The sequence below is a fragment of the Cynocephalus volans genome, chromosome 8 (assembly GCF_027409185.1).
Source record: "Cynocephalus volans isolate mCynVol1 chromosome 8, mCynVol1.pri, whole genome shotgun sequence".
Classification (NCBI taxonomy): domain Eukaryota; kingdom Metazoa; phylum Chordata; class Mammalia; order Dermoptera; family Cynocephalidae; genus Cynocephalus; species Cynocephalus volans.
The window spans coordinates 101,280,135-101,300,448 of NC_084467.1; the positions used below are offsets into that span (position 1 = coordinate 101,280,135).

Here is a 20,314-nt window from a genome sequence, read left to right on the forward strand (position 1 = left end):
CTTTAGGGCGTATGTAAAACCCAATTATTTTATTTTCAGGATTTAGGGTAATAGAATAGAGCTCCTCATTGCCTCCAACCACTCAAGCTACTGCCAGTGTACCTTCTCTGCTACGTGGCTCCCAGAGTAAGCAGCTTCCTTTTGACTAAGCAGGCAAAGACCAAATAAGGTCGTCCGACCATATATGCAGTCTAGATCCAGGTTTGGTCTGCGAAGAGCCTGGAAATGCTGGTTACGGTTATTAAGCCTGGTTAGTCTAAAGATCGATTCGGATTATATAATTTATCATTAGGTACATGTGTTAACTATAGATTTGAGTGAAGTAAAAGATCTTTATATCTTAAGCAATTCTCCAAGAAATTTGTGGAATTTTTATATGTTTATTCATCAAAAGATCTGTAAACATTCATACAAATATTCAGCAATTCCTTTACAGACATGTCCAGAATTCGTAATACTTTACAAAAACAAAATACAACAGACCTAAGGAAAGGAAGCAGCTTCAGATTGCAGGAATAAAGTAAGATTCCCATCCCTGAAGCAAAGGTTTTCTCACAAGGGATAACAAAGATCCACCACAGTGGGGTAACATGGGGGTATCATGTTAAAAACACCCAATTACAAATTGTTCCCTCAGGACTGGAGTGTAACAAGAGACAAAATAGGGAGGTGTCTCATAAGAGCCCCTTTGGGGTTAGCTGCTTAATCAGCGTTTAAAAAAAGACAGGCTCAGTTATGTTCCCTGGACCACGCATTTGTAGGAATTATAATACACAGCACCAATATTATATGGTGTCTGCTTCAGACTCATTCATGCACACCAGAATGGGTTGTAATGACAACAGTGTCAATAAATTGTATCACAATACAACTTACAAGGTTTTGTAAGTTTGAATATTTTGTATGCCAGTTAAAACCATTAGCAGGAGAAGGAGAAAACAAACTGACATTTGCTATAACATTTACCAATGAAAACTGCATCATCACTGACAAATTCCTCTTTCCAATCAGTACTACTACTTTAGATATTAAGGCTCTGGATGATTAAGTGGTGTATGCTCAGGAAATGTTCATATTCTGAGTCCAATTAGGGCAAAAATTCCAACAATTCTAGGGGAATCAAAAAAGAATCTCAGGTAGGCACCTATATAGTTTAAAGTTTCTTATCCTCAGAGCTGAGAGGTAGCTCTGGTACACTTAATAGAAAACTTTTAAAAGAGGTATAATCCTACAGATTTCAAATTTCCATCTGTAGGGCTAACCAACTTTCTCTGTATTCATAAAAGTCCTGGCTTCAGTTTTGTCTCTGTTGTATAACTTTCAGCAAGTTATTTAATGTCTTTGAATTCCAGTTTCTTCATTAGGAAATAGGAGATGTAAATATATATCTCATAAAGTTGACTTAAAGTATTCAATAAGGTAACATACATACATGTACCACAGTACGTGGCACATGGTGGACACTAAAAAAAAAGGTAGTTCCCATGCCCTTGAGAGGACATTTTCCTATTAGCTATGATTCAGCAAAGTTTAATGTCGACACGTGAGGGACAAGCTACTTAAATGCCACACAATGTGGAGGAGGAGTTGCAAGATGTCACTTTTATAAGGTACTCAATAACAGTGCAAACAAGTAGAGCTTCCACATAAGTGAGATTCCCTAGATAGAACATTAGACAAAAAAATGAGGGGCTGACTTGTTAGCTCATTCGGTAGAGCTTGGTGCTGATAACACCAAGGTCAAGGGTTCAGATCCCCATCCTGGCCAGCCACACACACAAAAAAGGAGATATATGGTGAGTATATTCCTTAGCCCAGCTCAAACAGCTTATGGGTTTAAAGCTGCCATGATATTTCAGTGATGAGAATTATGTGTGTTAGGCTAGTGTTCTCTACTTCTATAATGCCTGTCTAGTACTTTAAACTCAACCTTTCTCTCATTACACTCATCTTTGAGCTGTTTTATAAATGCAACACCAACAGGCCTTTCCCTCGTAAAAGACAGCTGCCTTCATACACTAAGCACAAAAGACAAAGACTGAGTCCAAGAATCAAATAGAAAAGGCCACTGTAAAAGAAATAGAAAGTAAAGAGAGCGTTGGTTCCAGACTACTCCCAACAATTCTCCAGTAATTAATACAGCAGCAACAGGAGACTCCTCCTCTGAGAGCCTGAGTGGCTCTTTAACCTTTTAAAAATTCAAGGATTTTTGTAGAATACTTCAAGGCATCCTGACCCTTGGGAAAATATTTCCTTTGGCACTTTCTGTTCTATTTAGGATGGAGACAGTCAATCAAAGATTTCACTTCTTGTGCAGAAATTTCATTTTACTTCCTAAAGGGAAAAAAAGGTAGAGTGAATTCTAGATTCATTTTTATTTACTGTACATTATCTGATGCAAGGGATTAACAACCTAGTCATTCACAATAGCCCAAGAGTTAAGCTGCCACCTCAAGCTATCTGTTGACGTGTTAAACACCAACCCTCTCTCTAAGTGTCTAATTGTAGAGGTAGAAAAGAATTCAGACGTCATCTAATCCAGTGGTTTTCAACCCTAAAACCAGTAGGTTAAAATTACCAGGCTTGCTCCCCAGAGATTTCCTAAAGCCCAGAGGAAAAAAGAATTTAACCTTCCCAGAGATTAAAATAGGCAGTCAGAGATGGGAACTACTGATCTAATCTAACCCCACAGTACGAAGATGGTGCTGGCTTGTTAGTTCACTTGGTTAATACAAGGTAAAGGGTTTGGATCCCTGTGCTGGGGACTTTTGTGCCAAAACACACAAAAAACAAAAAATGAAATAACAGCCCAAGGCATAATTTGTCTATGGTCTTTCAGTTAGTTACGGAGAGGGCCTACTTAGGGGTATATATTTCAAAGACCAACATAAATACCACAGAATATAGGTTCTTCATTGTTTTAGGCTAGCTACACCACTGATCTCTTATATCATATGGTTAATTGAAAATCATGAACTGTTTCTTTATGAAGTGTCAAATTAGAGATTTTTAAGAAGTTTTCTTTTGCCTCAGAGTCCCTCTAAACCAGGTGTTTTAAATCTGGAGTCAAAGGATAGGCTTCAGGGGATCCATGAACACCCTAAAGTTATACGCAAAATTTATCTGTATGCTGTTAAGTACATTTTTCTGGGAAAAATGACCACAGTTTTTATAAGATTATCCAAGGGATGTGACCTAGAAAAGATTAATAATCATGACATGCAAATTTATATCATGACGGGATAGTTTAAGGAGCTTCACCTGAGGGAAAGAGCCCCATAGACCACTCTGATAGAGAATCCCAACCTCTGAGAAAGAGACTTCTTTTTCTCCAAAACACTTTGGAACTAGGGTAATGGTTTCTGCTCAGCCTACTTGAGGCTGTATTGCAGATCTGATTATAAAGACTTAATGATGAGGCCCGCTTACTGCACAGCTTTTCCAGCTGCATTTATCTAACAGGAAAACACAGCAACTCACCAAGACTCCGCAAAATTCTATTCACCCCACTGGGCTCAGACTCAGGAATTGTTTCCAAATACTGGAGGGCCCGAACCTCAAACAAACCTACAAGGAAAATTCATGTCGGTGAAACTGTCCAACACTCAAGACTGGAAATTAATGAAATAAAACTCTGTGCTCATTACCAATTTATTTCCATGGCTAAAACAATATTGCAAAATAAATGAGTCCTATAATAAACTCAGATTTTGAGACCTTATAGCTTTATACTATTTGTTGTTTATATTATATTCAAACCTTTGAAGTAATCACTAAGTAGAGAGTGATAATTTTATGATGGAAACTGACCTTTAACCCCGCTTTTCCGAAGCTCTCGGTCCTGGACGAATCCTGCAAACATCTGAGTCTCCATAAAGAGATCCAGGAAGTGGCGTACACTTCGGGAGGTATGGGACTTACGGAATGGCTCCCTTAGGAATACACGCTCCCCATGTTCAGTGACAGTCATATTCAAAGAATAATGTCCTACCAGCTCCACAAAAAATCTGACAAATGCTTCAGACACCAGAGAGTTGAGTGTCACATCTGTTAAAAAATGAAAGAAAAAAAGAAGGAAAAGAAAAAAAAAATCCCCTTAGTTTTGTGTATCTGGGAACACCAGCTCTGGTGATGGAAATCATATCTAAGAAATCATAGATTAAAGGACTGAGAATAAATGTAGGAATGTTCATTCTTAGCTTCTTGCACTCTCCATGACTTGCAAGAAGCAAATGGCTTATATCCTTACCTTCATTTTCTTCCCACACACATTCTTATTACATCTTGCAGCCTGGCCTGCACATCTATGATTTCATGGTAACTGTTCTGTCAAAGGCTACCAAGTGAGAACTAGCCAAATTTAATGTTTTTCTATTTTTATCTTCCTTAAATTCGATGCTTCATTTGTGTTGACCACCTTCCTCATTTCTCTCATTTCCCACAACTTCATGCTCTCCTGATAGCCTGATTCCCTTCCTGCCTTTATGACTAAGCATTTGTTTTTCTCTTTCCTTTTTTCCCCTCTTTCTTAGCATGGTCATCAGACCACTTCTTTAATGTTCCCTTCCTTAAAGGGTTAATTGGCACAGAGACAGAGCAGGTTATGTTGATAATTCCCAGCCTTACATCTCCAGCTCTGATATTTTACCTTGTACATTTTCAGGCTACCTATGGGTGAGCATCATTTGACTGTCTAATTAGCACATAAATTCCACTTGTCTAAAAGTCACCATATCAAGTCTAAAACCAAATTCATTATATTTCCCCACCATATCAGTTTTCTCTTCAACTCTCGTACTTCATATTGCACCATGATTACTCTGTAAAAAATAATAATTTATTGAGTGCTTAAGATACATCAGGAACTGTACAAAGTACGTTACAAACATAATAATCCAATTAGGTAGGTATCATTATTTCTCTTTTACAGCTGGGGAAACTGAGACTCCAAATGATCAAAGTTCTCTAGGGTCATCCCATCTAGTAAGTAGAGATGTTGGACTCCCAAATCAGGTGATTCCCAACCACTATAATACACTAAAATATATTGTCTTCTAGGTCCCACAGTCAAAGCTCAGATTTAACTTAGACTCTTCCTTTTCCCTCTGTATCCAAATAGTCTTTTTTTCCTCTTCACAATATCTCTTGCTCTTTTCCATGGGCTCCCCCACAGGACTGGGAATCAGGGACTTAGGTTTAGTCAGAATTTTACCGTAAAGCAGCTGTATCATAATGGGTAGCTCACTTTAACTCTCGTTGCCTGTCCACATCTGTGTAGGAAGTAGGGCTGATTAGGTGATTTCTAAGGTGTCTTCTACAATACATTTTGACTGCAATCTAGGTTTTTGTTATATTTTGTCCAACAGACATCTTTCTCATCTCTTCCCTTCTGCAGCTGGTCCATTGCTGCATTCATCTTTAAAACTTTTATCCTACTCTCCCATCCCTTCCAGTTACTGCCCCATTTTTCCTCTACTTTGTGGCAAAGTTTCTTGCCAGAATTGTCTGTACCTGTTGTATCTACTTTCTTACATCTTGTTCTCTTCCTTTTTACATTTATGTTTTTCTATAACTTCTCTTCCATTCTTTGTTTGTTTTAATGTATGTACTTTATATATTCTTTTACTTGTCGAAATATTTCATAAGGTCAGCAGTGAAATGAACACCCAAGTACCCACTATAAAACTTAGAAACATAACATTACTAGTATCTCATCAGCTCCCTGTGTGACTCCTTCTCAATGGTATTCTTCTCTACTCTCCAAGGAGGGTGACCATTATTTGGAATTTTGTATTTATCATTCCCTTGCTTACATTATAGTTTCACTACACATGTATGTAACGCCAACAACATACTGTTAGCTTTTGTATGTCTTTGAACATTATATAGAACATTATAATATTCTTATATAGAACAGTATATTATTCTGCAACTCACTATTTTATCCAATATGTGTTTTTAAGATTCCTTTTTAGTGCTATACAGAGGTACTTCAAAAATTCGTGGAAAAATGGAATTATGAGATTATACAAATCTTTCCGTGAACTTTTTGAAGTACCCTTGTATTCTCCTGTCAGTGGACATTTGGGTTGTTTTTAGTTTTTGCTTATCACATACATTGCCATTATAAAAATTACTGTACTTATGTCCTAATGACCACGTGCAAGAGATTCTCTAGGACATATATCTGAAAATGAAATAGTTGGGTTATAGGATATTTACACCTTTAACTTTACCAGATAATGCCAACTTGTTTTACCAAAGCAGTTGAACTAATTTACACATTCTCAACAATACCTGATATTGTCAGACTTTTAAATTTTTGCCTTGCCAGTATGGTAGGTATAAAAAATGGTACCGCATTGTGATTTTAATTTGTTTCTTTAATTTTGATGAGGTTGCACATTTCTTCCTACGTTTATGAGCCTTTCATGTTTCCTTTTCTATGAATGTTTATTCATATCTTTTCTCCATTTTTCTACTGGGTTGTTTTTCTTCTCTTGATTTGTAGGAGTTTTCTTAAAAAAAAAAAAAAATTCCAGACACTATTCCTTTGTTAGTTATATTTGTTGAAAATGTTTTCACCTAGTTTGTAGCTTGTTTTTTAGTTCTTTCCTATGGTATCCCTTGATGAAAAGAAATTTTTAAAATTTAACATAGTCAAATTAATTGATCTTTTTCATTTATGGTCTGTATTCTTTGTGCCATATTTTTAAGAACTCATCACTGTTTTAAGGACATAAAAGTATTTTCTTCTATTTTTTTAAAAACATTTTTAAAAGTAAGTCTTCAAATCCACTCAAATTAATTTTGTGTATAGTGTGAGGTGTAGATCCATATTCATTTCTTTTCATATGGAAGATCAATTCTCCTAGTATCATTTATTCAATGGTTCATACTTTTTCCACTGATATTCAGTGCTGGTGCTAACACAAATCAACTTTCCTTATGTATGTGCACTCTCTATTCTTTCCACTGCTGTATTTATTTCTGCACCAAAACCAAACTATCTTAATTATTATGACTTCATAATAAATCTTGCTGTCTAGTAATAAAGCTCTTCAATCTTGTTCTTTTTCAAGAACGTCTTAGCTATTCTTGGCTCTTTGTACTTCCATTTAAATTTTACAATCAGCTGAACGGCACTCCAATTCTCTCTTGAACCCTCTTCAATTTCACTCTCTTCCTACCATTCCACTGAATCTGCTTTTATCAAGATTTCCAGAGCCCTTCCTATCGTCAGATCCTCTGGTCAATCCTCAGTCTTCATCTTATTTGACCTCTTTGTAGCCGTAGACAATCTACTCTTTTCTTCATGAAATATTTTCTTTACTCAGCTTCTGTAACGTGACATTCCTGGTTTTCTATATACACAGTCTCCTGGCTTTTCTCCTATTTCACTAGCTGCACCTATTAGTCTCCTTTGCTGGATCCTTCTCTTCTTCCCAACCTCCAAAAATTGGAAATCTAACCCCACACACCATTCCCAATCAACCCAAAGATCAAACCTTAAATCTTTGTTATTTTCTACCTACACTCACTTTGTACGGTCACTTTATCTGGCCTCACAACTTTAAAACAGCAATTTCTTTCTTACTTTTATTTTTGAACCTTTGGACTTGGTTAAAATAGAAATTGCTAAATGTATGTCTTTAGCCCAAATCTTTTCTCTGAATCCCCAGTTCATGTATAGAAATGCCTATGTAACATTGCCAGTTGGATGTCTGCTAGGTATCGAACATCCAATAGGTATCTCAAGCTTAATATCCAAAGCTTAACTTTTTATCCCTCCTCTAAATATGCTTCTTCCCTAATGTTCCCCATTAGTAAGTAGACTTAGTTTTCTCATGTGTAAAATCGGGATTAATGATACCTGCTTCATAAGGATATTACAAGGATGAAATAAAATATATCCTAAGTGCTTAGCGTAATGCCTGGTATAGAGAAATCACCCAATAAATATTATTTGCCCATTTATTCAGAAAATACTTATTGAGTATGTACTTATTGAATACTGTTTAAAGTACTGGAGATAGGGAACACAACAAAATCACTGTTATCATGGAACTTACATTCTAACACATCAGATGGTGATAAGTGCCATGAAGGAAAATAAGGCAAAGGGAAGAGGAGAGGGAGTGCTAGGGGAATGGGTACAATTTTCAAAAAGGACAGTCAGGAAAGGCCTCAGGGAGAAAGTGACATTTGAGCATGGACTTTCAGAAGGGCAGAAGTCACGTGGCTATCTAGGGGAAAAGCATTCTGTAAATGTAATTGAGTCAGTGCAAAAGTTCTGAAATAGAAGGGGGACTGGTATATTAAGAATTAGCAAGGAAGCTCATAGGTATAGGCAATCTAATATTATTTTTGTATATCCTTTAGCAGAGTGCTGGGCATTCAGTAAATATTTACTGCCTCAATCTTAAGTCCTTGGTCCATTTGTCTCATACCTTGTGAAAAATTCTGCTCCTGAGCCAAAATTTCATTTCGTTCTTCCAAAATCTGCATCAGGGCAGCCTGAAGTTTAGGTGGTAGAATCTCATCCTCATCAGATACCTTAAGAGAAAAAAATTGAGATTTTGTATGAGAATCAAGGGAGAAAGTCTCAAACATGCACTAGGTACACCCCCAAAATTCCAAAGGTGACTTTGTATTTATTTTGGCTGAAGAGTCAGTCTCAAGTTTCCTTCCCTATATGGAGTAGAATCTATGATGTTTATGGCATATATATTTTAAATATATATATATATTTTTTGGGGGGGTGGCTGGGTAGTACAGGGATTGAACCCTGGACCTTGATGTTATCAGCACCATGTTCTAACTAAGCTAAACAGCCAGGCCCTATATTTTTAAAAATAAGTAATATACTTTACAAAATTTTCTGGCACCTTTCTACCAAATATCTCTCATCTACAAGTCTTATGCTATATTACAAGATCATCCCCAAATAAATGGCGTTTCAAATGTGATGAGCTAATTGATTTTAAAAAAAGACAAAGTCATGGGAAACATTCTTTTCACTCTGTTTCAGTGCTTAGAAATGTATATAGAGGTTATATACATTCAGAGGGTTGCTCTGAGAAGGCTTTAATAACTCTTCCTTTCCACTTTAATATCCAGAATAAATAATCATTTCTTTTTTTGCCCCTACTGTTTCTTGTACAAATTTCTATTATAACATGCCTAAAACTTTTTGTATATGTCTGCTTCCCCACATTAGCCTGAGGGCTCTAATTGTGTCTTACTCATCTTTATTTCATTTTACTTTCTGGCAGCTGGCCATTACAGGGATCCAAACCTGTGACCTTGGTGTTATAAGGCTGTACTCTAACAAACTGAACTAACCGGCCAGGCCCTTACTCATCTTTAGATTCTGACTGCCCAGCAAAATATCTAGAAATAATCAGTGCTTAATAAATGCTTTTTAAATGTGATTAAATTAGAGGCTTATATGTCACCCCATCTGAAGTTGAAGGGAGCGGCACCTCTTTTGAGAATGACATTTATTGTTTCCTCCTTCCTTCTCTGGGACAGACAGCCATAAACCCAAGCCAGATTCTTCAGGTCAATCTTGTATGATTGGCCACAGTGCCAATTCAAGTATGTGTACGAACTAAAAGTCTTGCCTGAGTCATCTTCTCTAAGTACTTTCACATATTTTCTGTTCAATTATCTACAGAGAGACCTTTATATCCTAACATTATATAATCACCTCCTTTGTCACTCACCTCCTGTAAGAACTTGTCTGCACAGAGATCTACTATCAGCACCTATGGAATAAAGGAGCCAGGCAAGTTCAACCAGAGACATTCACAGACAAATACAGTACGCACTGCTAGATCAGGAAAGGTTTTTTGATTCTTTCAGGAATAGTTTTAAACAAAAGTAACTCGAAATTGTAGCCCATTTAAAAGTTAACCCATCAACGCAACAACAAATAAACTGCAAGTAAAAAAAAAAAAATGATGGCATGCACTCCTATAGATTAAAAGAGACTTAAGAAATATATCAACCAAATGCAATGTGTGGATGTTATCTGGGACCTGATTGAAACAAATTACTAAAAGCTTATGAGACAACTGGGTATTTGAACACTGGATTTTGCTGATATTAAGGAATTACTAAATTTTAGGTAGAATAATGATATTACGGTTATGTTTTAAAATGCCTTTATAGAGATTCATATTGTAATATTTATAGATAAAATTACGTATTGGGATATTCTTCAAAATATTACAAGAGAGAGGAATGGGTAAGGATAAAGATTGGCCATAACTTGGTAAGTATTAAAGTAGGGTGACTGACACATGAGGATTCATTTCACTCTTGTTTACTTTTACGTATGTTTGAAATTTTCCTAAATAAGTTTTTTTAAAAAAGGTTAACACAGCATAGCAGTGGGGAAGAACAGTCTTTTTAATAGGCGGTACTAGCATGTAGTTATCCATACGAAAGGATAGCAGGTGATTATCCATATGAAAAAAAAGGAAACAACCTCTACCTTACATTATACACAAAAAAATCAAGTCTCAGGTGGAATCAAAACCAAAAGTTAAAGGCAGAATAATAAAGGTGCTAGGAGATAATGTAGGAGGATTTCTTCAAGATGTTAATGTAAAGAAAAACTTAAGCATCTCACAAAAAACACTAGCCATAAAGGAAAAGATTGATAATGTTAATCACATTAAAATTAAGAACCTCAGTGTATTAAAAAAATACCAGTTTTGAAAATGAAAAGGCAAACCACAAACAAAGTTGTCGGTATCCAGAAAATAAAAATTCATCTTACAAATCAGTAAGACGGTAAACAATGCAGTGGAAAGACAGACAACAAATTTTACAAAAGATGATACTCAAATGGCTGATAACCATATAGAAGGATCTCAACCTCAACAGTAATCAAAGAATGCAAATTAAACCACAATGAGAGTACCACTACACACCCACCAGATAGGCTAAATTACACAAAATGGTGATAGTTGTGTTGGCAAGGATGTGGAGCAACAGGAACTCTCATATACTATTGGAGGGAGTTTAAACTGGCAAAACTACTTTGGAAAACAATTTGACTTTATTTGCTAAAGTTGAAAATATGCTTGACCCAGCAATTCAATTTCCAAGTATATATCCACAGAACTGCATGCATGTATGTACACAAAAGGTCATGAATACAAATATGTATAGCAGAATTATTCATAATAATCCCAAGTTGGAAACAACTCAAATGTTTATCAGCTGTAGAATGGAAGAGAAACTGTGGTACATTCACACAATGGAATACAGTACACAATTAGAATGATCAAACTACTGTTAAATTCATCAACATAGATGAATCTTACAGACGTAATGTTGAGCAAAAGAAGCCAGACAAAAAATATATATATGAGTCCATTTATATCAAGCTTAAAACCAGGCAAAGCTGAATTAAATTGTTTAGGGATGCATGCCTAGGGGGTAAAACTATAAAGTAAAACATGTAAATTAATACCATGAAAGTCAAGATAGTGGTTACCTTTTGTGGGGGATAGGGAAGGGAACAGAGATTAGAAGGAGGCATCATGCAGATTTCTAAGGTGCTGGCACTGATTCCACTGCTGTAATGTTCCATTCCAATGCTGGTTACGTAAGTGTTTATTCTGTGATATTCACTAAGCTATACATTTTGTTTTGGGCACTTAAGCTATATGTGCGTTATATCTGAAACAATTTTTTAAGTTATCTCGGAGTAGTTTTTGTGTTTGACTTTAAAAAAAAACAAAACAAAAACCCCTACCCTTTAGAATAATACAAGAATGAACCTATGGTTAATATTGCAAATGAGACACAATTTTGGACTTGTGTACTATAGAATTTTTCTCATTTTAATAAAAAGATACCAAAAGATGATAACGTATTAATAATAATTATTTTACTACTAATAATTAAAAATAATTTCACCGCTATTAAAGATGACTTATTTTCATTTGTCAGTGCTCCAGTATTTCCCATAGGTACCATTTCTTCCATCTCACCTCTTCAATGGGTAGGTCCTGGAGCTGTGATAAGGAGCAAGACAGGATTCCAATAAGGAACGGAGTAGGTGAGCACACAATGTCGATCATAGATGCTGGTAGGACTGGGATGTAGGTATGTTGCCAGGTGAATGGATACAGTGTGGCTACCACAGCATGGCCACATTTGGACAGGGTGCTAGCCAGCAGAGAAAGCAAATAGTATCACATACACAGTAACACAGAAAGAGCATTTCAGACATTATGTTAAAGAATTACAAATTAATGCTGGTTAGTGATCACAGATTAACAACTCCATAAATACTTATTAATATTAAACATTTTATTAACATTTTTAACTTAATTTATTGAAAAAATGTTTCACTTCAATACCACTCTTCTCCAAAATTTATCATGCTAAAAATTAGTGTGTACTTAGAAAAGCAATAAAAATTTTAACAACAGTTTAAGTAAAATGCATTTAAAATGAAAATTTATTACAACCCAAAAAAGTCATTGTTATGGCCTAATGCAAATGGCTTTTCAATTATTTACCATTTGTAACTATCCATGTTACTATAGCATTAGGTAATTAACAGACTGAACCTACATTTTTTTTAAAAAATGCTCAAATTTTAAAATAGTAAGAACAAGTAAAATACTAGTATGAAGTTACATATTTCACTTATTTCTTACCTTAGGCTATTGGCAACAAAGATTACCCTTCGCTCCAAAAGGAGAGAGGCACAGACGCGAATGAGATGACACACACTGAGGCACTTAAAGAGACATTCAAAATCAACATGTTCCAACCGGGAATCCAGTGGTCGGCAGAGTTCAATTGACTGCAATTCAAGAATTTGAATCAGGGGAGCTGATGATGGAAAAACAATCCCCAATGACAACACTAACAGATCCTGTCACCCTTTTACAAGTTAAATTCAGGAAAGAACGTCTACTACGAAGAGTTTGTGAAGCTGCTTACACTAACCCCCAGACCCAATAGCTTATTTTTGTGCTGTGAATTTCTAGTAAAATCTTTTATCCCATCTGACAATAGTATATATAATCTTTATCACATTGAAATTGTCATTACAAAGGGGCTCTATCTATGTATGGTAGAAAATCTCTGGGTCCTGGGTCTAGAATCAACTATCTCACAGATCAATTGGGTATTTCTCCAATGCTTTATGGAAATAAAACATATTCTTCACAGTTTATGAAAAAGGGAAAACTATGCCCTTAGGGGTCTAGAAATTCTGCCTATTAGCATAAGGCCTGCTTTTTGGTGGCTATAAAACCTTTTCAAAATGAGCTAACTTACCCCATCTCCAGCCCCAGGGAGGTAGCTCTTAACTGTGATGGTGCGTCCAGGAGCTGGGAAAGGAGCTTCCATGACACTTTGCATGAATGGGTAAACAAGGGCTGGAGACATTTCTCTTCTCTTCTCTACTTCATCCAGAATCTACACACACAAAATATGTTATTATGAACTCAGTTCAAAAACATAAAAGAGTCCTATTATAGGAACTGCCAACCTTGGTGTATGAACTAGAAAATCACACAAATAGAATTTAAGACAGATAAGCTTCTACAACTAATACAAGTTCATTAAAGCATCATATCTCTTGGGGGTATTTTATACTTCCAGGAAAAGAAAAGTTACTAACATAAATCAATTTATTTTTAAATAGGAGCCCCTTTTCATTTCACTAAAGGAGAGGCAAAGAAGGTGACACTGACAATGATATCCTGAACTTGGGGTCTAGGAAAGACATGAAACAAGATAAGCTTCAGGCTATGTTCTCCTTTAAGCTAGTAGTTTTAACAAACCAAAATGAGGATTATGCAGCAACAGCAGCTGAATTAGAGATCTAAGTTTAAGCCTTCAGGCCTGTGGTTCCTAATCTACTAAGGGGGAGCCTTTCTCAAGTAATATGTTAAAGTCTATGTCACTTAACATTGGCTAGTGAAGTCATCAGCAACAAAAACTTCCTCAGTGCTCAGAAAGAACACTACTTTTCATATGGCCCATTCTCCACTCACCTTTGAAAAAAGATTGAAGCAGCCTAGGCGACTAACCATGCAGTATACCTCAGGGAGTCGCTTTCCTTTGCCTTCTGGCTAAAAGAAAAAAAACAGCAAAAAAAAAAAAAAAAAAAAAAAAAAAAATCAGGCTTATCACTTAGCTCAGTTGGTTAGAGTGCAGCCTTAAAACCCCCAGGTCATGTGTTTGGATCCCCATACCAGCAAAAAAAAAAAAAAAAAAAAGGAAAGAAAAAAGAAAAATCAAGCAGCACAAGTCTTTACTAATTTGGATTATTAATACTTTTAATAATATTTTTAGTACAGAGCAGAAACCAAGCTGTCACCTTCGGTGAACACTGAAAGATGGGAAAAGTGCTAAAAATGGTAGCATGATTTATTTCACGTTTAGTGAAGGCATCTAAACAAGAAGAAAGCCCTTATATGGTTGGTGAATAACTCAGAGCTCCCTCAATTGGCTCATTGTATTCCATTCCTCAAATATACCCAGACTGGTATTTAGACATTGTGTCAGTGGTTACTTTCTCTATTCCAAACAAATAAACTAAATCCATATCCCATCTATTCTGGAACATTCCATGGCTACCCCCTACCTTGTTCTTACTGTTTAAAGCTAACACTGCATCTTTAATACACAAATCATTGAGTAGACCTCAAACTTATCTAATGATAGTGTTTCTGAAGTCCCTAGTCTGACTCTATTGTTCCTTGACCAACCCTTTCTGCAGCACACGGCTGGTACTTACCAAGAGCTTCTTACAGTAACCAAACCACCGGCTCCCATCTTCACCAGTCAGGACGAAGGAGAACGTTTCACTGAAAAAACAGCCAATATTTACCTTGAGATCCAATCAATCACTTACGGCATTTCTCATGGAACAAATAATCGAAAATTAGAGTCTAACAGCTGTTATTTTGTGGCATTATTACATTTATCACAAGTCACATTACTCCTAGGGAATGTTCAGGCCTTGAGAATATCTTGCCTTGTACTGGAGTGAATGAGAGAATAATTGGGTAAGTTGTTGATGCTGTTGCTTCCTTTTACTTTCTTATTATCCACTCTAGCTATTAATCAAGCCTGTTTTCTTTCTGTTCAATGTCCAATTTAGTTAAACATACAGGTAAATTACAAAGGATTTTAATATGCCATTTTCCCCTTCCAGATTCTTCTATAATGTATAAAAAGTCAACAGGAAAAATATCAACTCCTCAAATGTCATGGGCAAAATACATGCATAAATAACTTACAAAAAAAAGACCTAAAGATGCCCAAGAAAGAAACTCAATCATAATAAAAAAATCCGAATTTGAATAGTGAGTATATATGTCTATATACAGCCCAGAATAAAGAGTAGAAGGGAATATGCCAAAATATTTAGTGATTTATCTCTGAATAACTAGATTGCCAGTGATTTCTAATTTTTGTTTTTTATTTACTCTTTTATATTTTGCAAATATTCTAGAATAAATACATAACTTGTTTGGGAGAAAAGCCAACTATGGAGCAGCCAGGCCAATATGAAAGAAGCTGCTTATGTGGTTAGCAGTACAACTGACAACACAAGAGCATCAACATTGACGGCTGACAGATGAGAGTGGCAATCAGGCTAAACTGGTTATGAGACGGCAGCTTAGTCTGGAAGCATCGTGAGGTTGAAGGGCAGAGCTACTTAGGCAACAGCTGAGGCTGTCATCTAGTAGGTCATCAGCATGTGGTATGGTTCAACTAATCAAGCTTTTCAGCCTAAATAGTATCAATAATTACACTTTTGAACAAAGCAGTTATCTGTTTACAAGCAAGATTCAGAGATGATGATGGTTTATTAATTTAAAATGGTAAATTCTTCTAGATACTTGGAAGAAATTCTTCACCACTTCCCTTCTCAATATACCCATACCTCCCAAATAAAAGCCTCCCTGTATTCAAGTTCCACAGGAGAGCATATAATCTAGGCTGTGGCTTCTATCAACTTGAAGGAGAAACTAGATGAAGACATGGCTTTTTAAAATTTCTGTTTCTAGGTGGAGTCCCAAAGTCCAAGTCTTTTTCTTTTTCTGTCCACTTGGGGGCATTTCTGGTTCCATGTAGAATGGAACTATTTTTTCTGCAGAACTGGCAAACTGAAGAGACAAATTAGTTTTCCCTTTGACAATGAAATTATTCTGTATTTTTCTTTTTCAAACCCCACATAGGAAATGTTCTCATTTTGTTTCTTCCTCTCCTCCCTGTGACTGTGCATCCTTGACCTGTGACTGTGTTCACGTAGCTTCACTCATGGCTCTATCCATTTCTCAAATACTTGATTTTTGTAGTTCCAACAAATAGAAGTCAGATAAAGTAGCACATTTACCTATTGAGTTCTGAGGTTGGCACCCAGTCCTTTGAATCAGGAAAACAAAATTTTGGGATAACTTTGAGCCTCTCTTCAGTGTCTTTGGATTGCTTATAGCCATGATCACCCTGAAAAAAGACAGGTGACTATTATTCTATGTAAGTGGAAAGTAGAAATAAAAAAGTCAGCCTGGTCTAGAGAAAAGAGGTCTCTAATAAGCCTGAACAGCTGTCCTAGCATGGTTTTGTACAGCTTAACGAAATAGAAAGGCCAAGACTGAAAATCACTGAAAATGCACTAAGAACAGAGTTACTAAGAATAAAGAATCCTATTTTTACATAGAAATGGTACCATTACATAGAAATGGTAATTCTATAATCTAGTATAAGAGAGATGACTGAAAGTAGTTTCTTATTTACGGGTGGAAACTTAATTCAGGATTCATGCACTAGTGGGAACCCCGTATTTTTATGAACCGAGGGACATGAAATAAGTATATACTGATAGCAAAAACCTAGTCAGCTCAAGACACTCTGATCAATAATCAAAGATGCTTTGAAAAGGCAGATGAACGTTATTTAGAAAAGATACTATTTTTAGAATCCATCCCATATATAATCATTTCACTTAGCATATAATCTTAGCTACCTAACTAGTGGTTTGCAACTTCCTGTAAAATTTTAGCATGGAAGACAAGACAGTCTAAATTTAATTAAATCAAAAGAATTAGGAATTAGTATAACCTGTCCACTATAAAAACAAGCACATAAGTCTAATTACCATATTGCTTTCCGATAACTAATAAAAATGATCTATCCTTTAATTTCTTTTACAAAAACATGTAACCATTTTGATATTAACCTCTTAAAAATCAGAAAAACACTGTAAGAAATTTTTAGCTGTGTCATAGTCTCTTATTTTTATATTGTTAAATGATTCACAATTATATTCATTCAAGGTTTTCCACAACAGAATCGAAAAGGGGCCTGATCAGCTCTTTACCTCCTTAATTTATGGGTTCCCGAGGCACAAAGATGCTAAATAGCTTACTTAGAAACATACCTGAATCACTGCCAAATTGGGTTGTTGTCTGGTTCTAAGCCTATTAATTTAGGCTCAGATTTCCTTCTGCAATTGTAAGACTGATCAAAACCGGGAAAAAAAATTAAGCTCCTCTTGATGGGAAATTTCATTACTTAAAACTAACCAGATTATATTACTTTAGACTATTACTGTACTGTTTTACTAAACAGTACTGTGACATTGTGCTCTCAGGCTACATTGAAGAGTTTTATGAGAAATTAAATTTATTGATTTATTTACTGTAGGGATAGTGTTGAAGACATTCTTAAAAATGAGAACCCATGCAGGAAATATCTCTTAGACTCCAGTACAGTTGTGTTTCACTAGCTTTTTTTTAGTGAAACAGGTAATGCAGGATTATAACGCCCAAAGTTCTAAAGTGGCCAAGCAGATAATTTAGATGAGAGAAATGGTCCAAGTAATAAGCTGGAAAATGTTTAAATCTCTCTATTTAAAAGGATCACTCCTTACCAGGGCCAGCTACATAATTTGCAGAGCCATACTGCAAAATGAAAATGTGGGTGCCCTTGTTCAAAAAGCACAAAAAATTAAATATGAAATAAAAAATAAAATATTGGCTGGCTGGTTAGCTCAGATGGTTAGAGTATGGTGTTTTAACACCAAGGTCAAGGGTTCAGATCCCCGTGCCGGCTAGCTGCCAAAAAAAAAAACAAAACAAAAAAACATTTTTCCTTTCTTCTAAGATCTCTCAATCTGTAATGGGGTTTTTATTGGCTATTTACTGTCATGCTCCCTCAGGGACCAGTGTAGACCCAGGGGCCCTGGCTGGCAATCTGATACACAAGTAGCCTACCAGCTGCTGGGTTTCCTCTCTGGCCAGCTTCAGAACTGACACTGTGTCCCAACTGGGGGTGGGGAGGTTGAGCCAGGCATCTCTGTTCCAACCTATGGCAGCTGGGCAACTCCAAAGGGTTATAGCCTCCATTCAAGAATATGCTTGGTATTTGGATGGGGGGTGGTGGAAAGGCTTGCCCCCATCGAGTCACCCACTGAACACACGTGGCACTACCAACCCAGGGCACAGTGGGCTGCCCCCATGCCCTTCCTGGAAACACTGCAGGGCAACTGATCCCAGCCCTCCCCATGTTTGTGCCCAACCCCCTGCAAGGGACATAAGGTGGCAGTGGTCACTGAGTGGGGGTGGGAAAGGAAGCCAGACAAGGCTCCAGGAACCAGGTGGTGGGGAACAGGACAACTAGAGAACCCATCCTGGGGAGGCAGCAGGAGGTGAGACCATGCATGACCTAAGGCTTTAAGACCCAAGCACAGGGCCCTTCCAAGCGAGGGGCCTTATGTGACTACACTGGTCACATGCCATGAAGTCCTGCTCCTTACTCAGCTTCAGCCAATTCCACTTACGAATGTAGGCTGAGTGTTAGCAGTCTTTCCAGTTTCTCAGGAAAAGGCAGAAATGTAGATTTGTATGTGAAATATGATTTTTAAACACTGGCAACAAAAATTATTGTTGTTGTTTTCACAAAAACACTATGTAAACCAAAAAAATAAAAATAAAAAACATCTCTGTGGGCTCAATTTGCTCACAGGCTCAATAAGCTCTATGAGAGCACTGACTAAGAAGATCTTTGTCAGTTATACTCCCATCATCTAATCCTGGCAAGTAGTAGGAATTTTAAAAATACTTGATTAAATAAATGATTTTCTGAAAAAGGTAGAGCAAATGAAATAATACTGTTCATAATAACAACAGCTACCATTCAAGTGCATACTATGTGCCAAGAACTGCATTAAGCACTTTACATATATTATCTCATTAAATTCTTATGAATAATGAATAACATTACATAGAGCTTATGTCAGACACTGTTCTAAGTGCCTTACATAAATTAGCTCATTTAATCCTCACTATAGCTCAAAGGGGTAGATACTATTATGATTACTCCCATTTTACAAATGAAACAGGCACAGAGAGGTTAAGTACTGCTCAAAGAACTAACAAGTGGCCAATGCAGAGTGTTGGCTCACTGTACATGCTCTAAACCACTATCCTATTCTGCCACATTTATTATTCCCCTCATTAAGGAGGAGAAAACTGGGGCTTTGTAACTTGCTAAAGATTATTAAATGGCAGAGCCAAAACTAAAAAAATGAACTTAGAGAATGAGCATATTTTGTTTTGTTTTTTTTCCTTGGTTGCAGGTCATGCCTAACATAAGATGTCATCAAAGTCACTTACCTGATCCTACAACAAGTACAGTATTGGTAAAAGCTGACTGAGATAACAATAAACAAGGAGAGAGGAAATAAATACAAAGACACAGGAACATTCCTGAGCGCCTCTTGACCTTCTTGTACCTACCTTGCTAGGGAATTGTTGTATGACCTGGGGAATATAGCTTATTCCTGATGATTTCTTCTGTAGAGACACTACCACAAAAAGTTCAAACAGCTGCTGCTCCTGTAATTCAATGAGATCCCGCTCCAAGGTCTGGTAGTGAGGATTCCTCTTTGAAGACTGCTGCAGTTGTGTTAAGCGCTTGTGACGATCTGTAATGAAATCATGGAGCAATGTTTTCCCACTGTAGCCCCATATTGCCTCTAGCACACGAAGGTCATGACCCATACAGAACTGATCTTCACACCGTCATTGTTGAATGAATGCTGACTAATCAATATCTGCCACACAGACATACCTGTTAGGGCTATGACATACTTGGGGGACAAGTGCAGCCCCTCACAAGTGCCCCTCTGGGCCAGCTCTGGCCACCTCTGGCCAGCAATAGGACAAACATTCCATGTCTCAAGATACTCTATGTATGTCCCAACACATACTCTATGCTATCCCATCTTTCATGACATCACACCAGGACACAAGGAAGC

At 36.6% G+C, this 20,314-nt stretch overlaps 1 protein-coding gene across 4 annotated transcripts in view; it reads right to left on the reverse strand.

Annotated features, from left to right (window-relative positions):
* Window positions 1-404: 404 nt before the first annotated feature.
* DENND2C (DENN domain containing 2C) overlaps window positions 405-20,314 on the reverse strand; it is a 73,062-nt gene continuing 53,152 nt past the window's right edge. For all 4 annotated transcript variants that reach the window (XM_063105957.1, XM_063105956.1, XM_063105958.1 and 1 more), the window contains 12 exons: window positions 19,794-19,981; window positions 16,391-16,500; window positions 14,783-14,852; window positions 14,037-14,114; window positions 13,315-13,455; window positions 12,687-12,835; window positions 12,012-12,189; window positions 9,729-9,770; window positions 8,451-8,556; window positions 3,811-4,047; window positions 3,481-3,567; window positions 405-2,334 (listed from right to left, as the gene is read on the reverse strand). In XM_063105957.1, the coding sequence (XP_062962027.1) occupies window positions 2,303-2,334; window positions 3,481-3,567; window positions 3,811-4,047; window positions 8,451-8,556; window positions 9,729-9,770; window positions 12,012-12,189; window positions 12,687-12,835; window positions 13,315-13,455; window positions 14,037-14,114; window positions 14,783-14,852; window positions 16,391-16,500; window positions 19,794-19,981 (1,418 nt within the window). In that variant the 3' untranslated portion in view covers window positions 405-2,302. The remainder of the gene's footprint in view (window positions 2,335-3,480; window positions 3,568-3,810; window positions 4,048-8,450; window positions 8,557-9,728; window positions 9,771-12,011; window positions 12,190-12,686; window positions 12,836-13,314; window positions 13,456-14,036; window positions 14,115-14,782; window positions 14,853-16,390; window positions 16,501-19,793; window positions 19,982-20,314) is intronic.